A 10113-nucleotide genomic window follows, 5' to 3' on the forward strand; every position below is an offset into this window, starting at 1 on the left:
ATAAATAGCCAGAGTACTCTTTGCTCTACTTCCTACAGCTGTGTGTGCGAGAATTGAAAGTGGATGGCGTTAATAACAGAACTAACATCATCAAATGTCTGCGCCTTCTGACTTTCATCTGCCAAATGTTGATTCAAGTTTTTCTCTGCTAGAGGTATGGTTTCTTCTAACAGCTTCATGTAAGCATCATAGATAGTACGAAGTTTATCCAATTGCTGAAAAAGGGCTTCAGCATTTGATGATTCCAGTGCCAGAGCTTTAGATTTCTCTGCAGTACTTGAGTTTTGCATCCTTTGCTGAGATGGACAGCAGAAAACAACATCAGTGAACAAGTCCAACATTTGACTTTTAAACAGAAAGAACATTTTTTTATTATTTTGTCACCTACTTTCTTCACGAACTCATCCTCCTCATCAGGTGTAAAAGCACGTTCACAGCATGGGCAGACATGATTCTTACGAGCCAAATGTTCAAAAGGTGCAAGCATTTCCCGCATTCCATTTGCAAAATTCTCTAACCTGGGCATGGAAGAAATCATTTAATATAAGTATCTCGAGGACAACTTCAACAGAATAGTATAGACTTGGATATCAACCTTTTCTGCTCATCTCTTTTGTTCATGGCATCTTGCAGAACTTTGGGAAACATGTCAACATTAGCAGATATCTGTAGAATAGATTGAAGTTTCGAGTCCAGGAATCTTCTCTTTGCTGTATAAAAATTTCAAATGTGAATGACATATACATGTTGGTCAATGGAATAGCACAGTATTTAAATAACAGGCAAATAAATCAACGTGCAGTTTTAAACTGCATTTTACATCTATACCTAAGAACAATTGCGCATACATAACTGTTACACAAGATATGCTGCCACTGTTTTTTTTGGGACAAAAATTCTACTGTGTCAAATGAAGTGATTGCAGCGAGGTGCATTGAACAGAAAATTCTCACTAAAGCTATACTTAAGATACTCCCTCCGTTAAAAAAATACTTGGCGTTGATTTTCACAGCATTCAAGGTGCAATTAACCATTATCTTTTATTAGAAAATCTAAATCGTTATAATATCTAATAAATGTATGAGATTGAAAGTACTTTTTCAAGACAAACATATACATACGATCTTTATGTTTACAAAACAAATTTGACAAATATTGACAGTCAGTTTCCAAATTTTGCCGACGCCAAACACACGTCACTACAGCAAGCCCAGAAGGCGGCGGATGTAAGTCTTGCTCCCCCAACAGAAATTTCAGAAACGTAAAGAACAATTGGCCTCTGCCAGCTCTTGCTTGTAGTCGTAAGTGGTTTTGAGCCACCAAATTGTTTCAAATAAGTTTTCTCCAGGGAAAAGTTACAGGCAAGCCCAAACGAATAATCCCCCCACAGGCCTCACTCTAATAAATTTCCAAAATTCAAACATGGTGAACCTTTTTAAATTTGCCAACTTGGTATTAAACAAGTAAACATGTCCAGTCATAAGATCTTACCATCCATATCTCTTCGAAGTTTTGTCAATTGTTCTCTAGCATCAGTTACTTTGCTCTGAGTCAATTTAAGCTCTTGCTCTGCTTCCTGGGATTTTGATTTCAAATCATTGTATTCCTTGTCCACAGGCCTGAGTAAGCAGATTCAATGGTGTCATTAGTAATCAGTAGATGCAGAAATAACAAATAAAGTGCTAAATGCACTACTGTAACTATAAGAGATTATGTGATTATAGCATTATACGGGTACTTTTCAATGGACTTTAGGTCCATTTGCCTACCTTTATAGGCACATACCTTTAGCCCAAGCAATGTTCCTAACAGTAGCATTTTTTATGGCAATTTCAATGAATAACAATTCAATTGGTTGAATCCATGCAGGCCTAAACTCTAAATCAACCATTGATTGAATAAACTACAGATATGCTAACCAAAACGAGAATGCATGTTTCTGTCTATAACCAACTTGTATATGTATTGAGTTTGTATTCAGGATGCACAATTAATGGAAGTGAACACAAATGAGGATGCTAGCGCTACCCATCCAGTTGTCTATGCAAAAACTGTTATTACAATTACAGTTTTTGCATAGGTAAATACAATTAAGATTAATAACATGAGTATAGCAATGTAGGACTTAATAAGTTATTATGCTCTTGAAAGTAAAGTTGCACACTGAATATAATTAATAAGAGTAATTATGACAAACCAAAAGGCTTGATTGATCTCCTTCTTCATATCCTTCTCAGAAGGAACCCACCCCAGAACACTTCTGATTTTGTCCTTATACTCATTAACGCTGCATTTTACAATTCAAGAGTTAAATGATTTTTTTAATAATATGAAGAGGGAAGGAGTAACAGCATAGACATAAATTTGACAATACAAACAATAAGAGAAAGGAACAAAACATGCATCTCATTGAGCTTGTCGTTGCTGCTTCCCAATGCATCCTTCTTCAAAACCAGTCTTACTCTTTCATCAGCATTTCTATTTATTGTATCTTTCTCCCGCTGCAGTAATTTAATTTTCTGCTCCAAACTAAACATTTCTGTTCGTTTCTGATGTATAATTGAATCATAGTCTCTTTCTCCAAGGGCAAGTGTCTTCCTCTCAATTTCAATTTGCTATTTGGAAAGAAAGTAAAACAAATTACTTACAAAATTAAGACAATTTCATGCTCCAAAGAGAAAGTAGAGAATGTAAAGGAATGCAGGTGCCAAGCGTGCAAGAGCCATTAAACGCCGCATCTCTAAGCAGTTGTGATGAAACTGAAGGTTTCAAAAGATCAAAACACAATGGTAACTGGCCAGTTAGACGAAAGAATAATCTTGACCTCAGAACACCCAAATTCTCAAATCAAATTTACAAAACAGTGATTCAAAATGGTACTGACTTCATACAAACCATCCCAGGTAGGAACTGGATGCAAACCAACCAGATTCATTCACATATTAACAGCACAAATTAAAAACACTCAGACAAAAAACCAGAAACGAGAGCTAAGAAACTGGTCTGAGATTCAAAATTTTGAAATGCTATCAGACTTCCAATATTTTTGTATAGTTGGAAGCAAACAAATGAACTTTTCAAAACAGCCAGGCACATCTGACAGGTAAAACAAATACCATATGTCTCTCCTTCTCATCAATACGGGGCAGATTAAGTTTTGAAAGCTCCACTTCTGCAGCATCACGTTCTTTCTCTTTATCTTTTCTCCGTCTTAAAATGCCTGACTGAAAATTATTCAATATATTAGGAAATGGTGCCTGAAATATAAGTTATGGAAGAGCCTACTGGTGTAGGTAATTCCAATGTTCTTTCCATCACTAACCATGGATTCAATCTTAGATTGTATCTGACCATCGACTTCAGAGTAGCGAGCATTTATTTTAAGATAGTGTTTCCACAAAACATTTAATTGATCTTCATTGGATTTCTGCTCAAGAAAGAGAACAGCCATAATTAGTAAGTACTTTTTAATAATGAAACCTGAATGTACAGGGACAGATGCTTTAATAATGAAATAAAGTAGCATCCTTCCTCATTAAAAATCACTTCACACATGAATTGTGCATCCAACCACTGAGAAGACAAGTGAAAAAGAGAACTAAACTGCAAACGAGAAGGGTGCAGATAAAGCATGTGTGCAATGTGGATAACTCAGTACAAATTTTCATTTTTAGAATGGTTTGGTAAAAGTATACAACAGAAGCAATTTCAAAAAGGAGACGAAACCTTCTTCTCCTGCAAATCAATCTCAAGATTTGAGAGTCTCGCTTTAATCCTGTTTGTAAGGTCCATAGCAACATCATTCGTAAAGGGGTATTCAGGAACCGGCCCAAGATTATGTTTAGTGAACATATTTTTTATGTCCGAGTCTCGTTCAAGCTTCATAGTCCGGTGAGCCTGGAAACAATAAACACGATTTAAACTCCACTATACTTCTATAGTGAACAAAAGAAAGAGAAATGTCAGCAGGAAAAAATAGAAGAAAAGGATTGCCTCAGCTTCTGCCTCGAGCTTTCCTATTTCATGTGTTAATTCAGAATGTTGTTTGGTCAGAAGGGAGCTATTTGACGCTTCATCATTCATCTCTCTTCCAAGTTTACTGATTTTCGTTTCTAGTACTGCAATCCTTTCTTCAAATTTTGTTTGCCATTCCATTAGTTCCTCATCAGTATCTAAACAAAACAATGTTCAGCTGTTATCATGTTGGGGAAAACTATTGGGAACAAGGGAATACTAGTGCTTGAACTTTACCTTCATTTTCCTCAGAAAGTGCAGCATACTGTTGTTGCTGAAGCGTAAATAATGTACTTCTCTCTGTTGCCTTGGTGTTAATTTGCCCCTGAATTCTTCTCAATTCATCCAAACGTGTTTCCATTTGCAGGATTTCGCTTTCAATACCATGGATCTTTTCCTTCAGTTGCTCCATCTGGGATTTTGAGGCATCGGACTTTTCTTGATCTTGAGCAATATTTTCACGCAGCTGCAAAAGTAATGAATGAATGGAACAGTTCTACCTCTAAACTAAACTCCACATATGTGTAAAATGTATTCAGTTTTGCTGTAAGAAATCTGTTGTTAAACAAACACCATTTTTTCACAAGAACTACCTTGAAATAGTGTTAGAATATAATTATAACAGCCCATATTGGGCTTACGGCCCATTGGCCTTGTACTCCTAGCCTGACTTGTATTAGTACCACATTGTAACTTGTAGATGTACTGCAAGCCTTCCTGGCTATATAATGAAGGTCACCCCCCCCCCTGGTTAGGGTGTGCGGTGTTTCTCTACAAATAGAACTGAGCTGAAGAGGAGTATGGAGTAAGAACAAGTAGATTAACAGAAGAGACAATGCAATAATAATGGTAACCATCAGTACAACACTTATATGTTGATCTCTACAATTTAGGATAGGAAACAGAAAACAAATATGGAAGAATGCAGAGCTAACTAACATGTGCAAATAATGTAAAATTGAATCAGTTTGCCATCAAACTAATTCTCACAAGTTAAGAAACAAGATTTTACTATTCTGCTGTCAAACGTATTCACAAATTTGTTTTAATTTGTCCACTGTCAAAAATATGCATATTGTTTAAAATTATCAAATATCCAGAATAAATTAGAATCTGCGAAGTATATATAAATTAAACAAATTTTTAAATTTGATTAAGATTTTAAGGGTAAAACCTACAGGCTAAAATATCGCAAACATTTTTGGTCCAGAGGCACAAGTCATGTGACCCCTTATTGCCCCCTAACAATTCATCTTCAAAGAAATGTGATTATTATATGTTGTATCAAAGAATCACAAGACCAAACCTAACAGAATAGCAAAGTTTACATATAACAAAAAGAGAAATTACAATGGCACAATCACATGCTAGTGTGGTGGAATATGAACATGATAAAGTGGCAAAAAAAACAACCATCAAGATTCATTTCATAACATGAATAAGCAAAACAAAGAAGAAAAGGGACAGGGAGAGAGAGAGAGAGAGAGAGAGAGAGGTGGCAATTTAGAGTTCTAGAAGTGTTATGGGTGGCTGGAGGGCCAGCCCACCTGCCTCTCATGGCAAGTATAAGGATTAGGAAAGAGATTAGATCAGATTAACTCCTTATTTCTAAAGAATTAATTTCTTAGGGATGAAGTCTCCTCTCATCTATATAAGGATGGGATCATGTCTTCTTTGAATCAGGCAATAAAGAAGAATTAATCCAATTTTTCCGCCATACTCTAGTCTCCCTCCACGCCGACTTTGCCAGCCATCTTCATGGCAATGGTTATCCCCAAATGATCTAAGGATCATAACATCTAGTGAAAAAACAGTACCTTGTGTGCTTGGTCTTTTACAGTCTGAAGGTTCTCCAGCTTTAACCTAAAAGTCTTGATCTCTTGCATTTGATCCTTGTGAAGTTTCTTTATGACTTCAAGAGCTTTGGTATAACTGTACTTGAATTTAGAAATTAAGGAATCAGATCGTAGTCATGAAAAATGGCATCAAGTCATTGACCATCAGCAAGCATTATTTAGGGCTCGTTTGGCCAAGCTCTGGCAGCTCTGGCTCTTCAGCACCTGTTACTTTTCTGCACTGTGCAGCAGCTCCAGCTCCACTCGCAATCAACTGGCTGACAGCAAGAGCCGCCGAAGCCAATATTTGTGGGCTCCCTCGGCTCTGCTACAGTGCATATTTCAAATTGACGACAGTTTCAACTAAGAAATAATTTGGTGTTGCTCAAAGCTTCTTAATAAGTATACTAAATAGTATTCTCTCCATCCAAAAATATAGTTCACTTTGGCTTTGTACCAAGTCAAACTTCTCTAACTTTGACCGGGTCTATAGTAGAAAAAAATGCACAATCATCATCAACATCAAATTAATTTCATTAAATCTACCATGAAATTGTCTTCATAGTATACTTAACTTGGTATCATAGATGCTAATATATTTTTCAAAAAACTTAGTCAGTAAAGTTTGACTTGGGACAAAACTATTTGGAACAGAGGGAGTAGTAGTTTTCTCAAGTACCGGGTGGCAGAGAAGATGTCATCGAACTTCTTCTTAAGTGTTGACGGGTCCTGCAATGGCCAATTGGATTCATCTTGGTGAACAAATATAACATTCTCCAGTACAGCCTTAGAAACACCCATTAAGGCAGGAATCTCTCTATCCATGTCCGCACATCTGTAGCTGAGGCAGACCTTCTGTACTAAAATATAACCAATTATAAAATTGATGTGTCAATGAATAAACTGAACATTTGACGCTAAAATAGTAAATACTAGTACAGTGTTAGCAAAAAAAAAATGTTGTTCCATAGAACTTACTACAAGTTACAATCAACAACAGTCCCAAACAACAAGCAAGATTCCATTGCCTGAAGACATGGATTTCATTTCATAATTTATATGTGCAACCAAATCACCACTATGTGAATACAAAGATACAAAAGGCAGAGCAGCGTGCTAGATGAAGTAATTTTTATGACTAAAGACAAACACAAAGAAATGAAAGATACTGGAACACGTAGGAACCCTTTAGATACTGGAAATTTTACATGATTCGCAACATATTTTCATTATCACATCAATTAAATACCTTTTATATGCATTTTTTTTCTCGAACACGTAGGAACCCTTTATATGCATCAACAAGATAGGAGAAAAATAGAATTTCACTATGTTCTGACAGAGAACAAATTGAGATTGAACACTTTACCTAATACTATGCACTCACTCGCTAGCAGCAATTGCGATTTATATAAGGCATATGGGGGCTGCCATGATGTGATACATACCTCTTGTAACTTAGAATATTATCATGAGACTGTAGCTGGTTAATTTAGTGTCATAAGAAAAATGCAGTTATTTCCATGACACAATAAAGTAAGGTAGACAGTGCACATCACAATGGTCGTGGAGCAAGAGTACCAGTCTGCCAGACAAGCTGGACAGGGGGTCCTAGACTAGACAAGAGGTGCTGTATTAAATTAAAATGGATTAAATTTGATTTGAGGCTAAATTTTCTCTTAGGGTTTTTTAGGCTTATATTTCTCTTAGGGATTCTACCGGCAAGGCCGGTGCAGCAACCCTGGCAGCACCGGTCCTTGCTCCACCCCTGCATTGCAACATGTTGCTGTTTCATGAAGAGTTGTCCAGCAATTTGTTACCCTGGGGTTTTCAAAACCAATGTTTTCTGATCGGCTTATCGTTTCTAATCGGTCTGGCACCGATCAGGACGATTAATCGACGATCAGGACGATTAATCGACTCCTGATCGGTCTAATCGTCCATATAATCGTCCAGTATAAATCAGGACTATATAAGTATATATCATATATGTATGGTATATATACCATATACTATATATTTATATAGTACACATCAAGCATCAAGACTATATTTCTAGTTAGTTGGCTACTTACCTATGAGATTTGACTCTATATATTTACATATGGACATCAAGCATCAAGGTCAAGGGGGAGGAAGAAGCAGGCAGCAGGGAAGAGTGAGGAGGAAGCAAGCAGTAGCGGGCTACTTGGATTGGAGCTGGAATGGGGAGGAAGAAGCAGGCAACAGGGAAGAGGGAGGAGGAAGCAGCAGGCAGCAAGGAAGAGGGAGGAGGAAGCAGCAAGCAAGCAGCAAGCAGCATGAGCAGGAGCAGCAGCTCAGTAGCTGACGGCTGGAGTGGGAGTGAGGACTGAGAAGAGAGTGAGGGTGAAGTTATAAGGGAAACCCTAATGGCCCTGACCCAATTAAATATATCCCGGGCCAAAAGCAGACCATCTGCCAGTCAACTCTGATCGGTCAGGAGGCCTGATCGGACGATTAATCGTGATTAATCGACGATTAATCGGACGATCAGGTTTCTGATCGCTCTAATCGAATCGGAGGCCCTAATCGAGTGCTACAGACCGATAATCGCGATTAATCGCGATTAATCGGACGATCAGAAAACACTGTTCAAAACAATGCATTGTAAATGTCGCTCTCTAGTAAAACTATTATATGCCAAAGTAGAATTTATCAACTAAAAATGAAAAGATCAAATGGGCACCAACAAACTAAATTGAAAAAAAAAGGAAAATGTGCAGACCTCCCCTGTGTGTGGATTTATAGTCTGGAGGACGCTTTCAATTGCCTTAAACTCCATCTTTGATGCCTTTTGGGTAAGCTGGAAGGATCGGATGCACACCACATCCTTTCCTGCTGCTGTCTTAAACCGCAGCTTAATCTGTCCTTTTGTTTCCGTCTCACCAGCCACCTGCATTGTACAGGATAATAAATCCTCAAAACAGATTACAGAGTTGCATTTACACCCACATTAACCACAGTTCTCAAATTCTGAAATGCCCCAACACCCAAGATAAAGCAAAGCCCCCCCTGCTTTGCTGGCCACACGAGAGAACCCAAGACCGTGATATAGAAGAGTTAATGGACTAATTGGTATGAAAACCGAGCATATCAGGCCTTGTTTGGTTTCCAAAAATTTTCAAGATTCCCCGTCACATCGAATCTTGCGGCACATGCATGAAGCATTAAATATAGATAAAAGAGATTACCTGTAATTTACGAGACGAATCTTTTGAGCCTAATTAGTCTATAATTAAATAATAATTGACAAATATAGCGAAACCCAAATTTTTTTACGAACTAAACAAGGCCTCACCTTGGGGTCGTGGACGAAGGTGTGGCCAGAGCGGGAGTTGGGGGGCAGCTCGCCGGTGCAGGAAAGCTTCAGGCACTCGATGATCGTCTGCAAAAGAAACAGAATATAACACACGAAAATCAATCCGGGAACGACTAATCTGCTGGGTGCAGGAGCTAGGATTTAGGGTGTGTAATCAAACACATACGGTCTTGCCAGCCCCGTTGGGGCCGACGATGAGGGTGAGCGGCTTGAAGAAGGTGATGACGTTCTTGTTGTCCGGATCGAAGCTCCGAATCCCCTTGATCAGCATCTTATCCACGGTGCTCATCTTGCCCCGCGAGCCCCAGGTGGCCTTCCTCCCCGACTTGCGCTCCTCCTCCGGTCCGTGCCGGAGCGATTGCACCAAATCTAGATTGCGGATGCTATCTCCCTAGCGACATCTATTGATTACGCTCATCCATGCATAGCTGATTGGAGACCGATTGCAAAGAGGGAAGGAGAGGGGGAATGGAGGAGGGAATCGCGTTCTTGGTTTTGGCGTCTTGTGGGGTTTAGGGTTTTGTATACAGGATTTCTGAGGTACTCTGGCGATTTCTGAGGGATTCAGCGAATTGGACGAGGGCCTTGTTTAGTCCAAAAAATTTTGCAAAACAGGTACTGTAGCACTTTCGTTTGTATTTGACAAATATTATCCAATCATGTACTAACTAGGTTTAAAAGATTCGTCTCGTCAATTTCGACCAAACTGTGCAATTAGTTTTTATTTTTGTCTATATTTAATATTCTATGCATGCGTCTAAAGATTCGATGTGACGGAGAATGTGAAAAATTTTGCAAAATTTTCTGGGAAGTAAACAAGGCCGAGATGGAAAACGAAGGGACCAATATCGTCGTGCGCCCGGCCCTAGACGGCCCAATAAGGCCTTGTTTAGATGCGAAATGTTTTTGGATTTTGATACTGTA

At 38.4% G+C, this 10113-nt stretch overlaps 1 protein-coding gene across 1 annotated transcript in view; it reads right to left on the reverse strand.

Moving 5' to 3' along the window:
• Window positions 1-9741, reverse strand: part of LOC8056059 (DNA repair protein RAD50) — a 30086-nt gene extending 20345 nt beyond the window's left edge. The window contains exons 1-16 of the mRNA XM_002453821.2: window positions 9356-9741; window positions 9169-9255; window positions 8596-8763; window positions 6529-6704; window positions 5832-5946; window positions 4252-4480; window positions 3994-4172; window positions 3727-3897; window positions 3323-3427; window positions 3117-3224; window positions 2404-2615; window positions 2198-2287; window positions 1492-1619; window positions 596-710; window positions 389-518; window positions 87-296 (exon numbers count right to left, since the gene is read on the reverse strand). Coding sequence (XP_002453866.2) covers window positions 87-296; window positions 389-518; window positions 596-710; window positions 1492-1619; window positions 2198-2287; window positions 2404-2615; window positions 3117-3224; window positions 3323-3427; window positions 3727-3897; window positions 3994-4172; window positions 4252-4480; window positions 5832-5946; window positions 6529-6704; window positions 8596-8763; window positions 9169-9255; window positions 9356-9478 — 2346 coding nt within the window. The 5' untranslated portion in view covers window positions 9479-9741. The remainder of the gene's footprint in view (window positions 1-86; window positions 297-388; window positions 519-595; window positions 711-1491; window positions 1620-2197; window positions 2288-2403; window positions 2616-3116; window positions 3225-3322; window positions 3428-3726; window positions 3898-3993; window positions 4173-4251; window positions 4481-5831; window positions 5947-6528; window positions 6705-8595; window positions 8764-9168; window positions 9256-9355) is intronic.

Source organism: Sorghum bicolor, chromosome 4, assembly GCF_000003195.3.
Source record: "Sorghum bicolor cultivar BTx623 chromosome 4, Sorghum_bicolor_NCBIv3, whole genome shotgun sequence".
In the NCBI taxonomy this organism is placed as follows: domain Eukaryota; kingdom Viridiplantae; phylum Streptophyta; class Magnoliopsida; order Poales; family Poaceae; genus Sorghum; species Sorghum bicolor.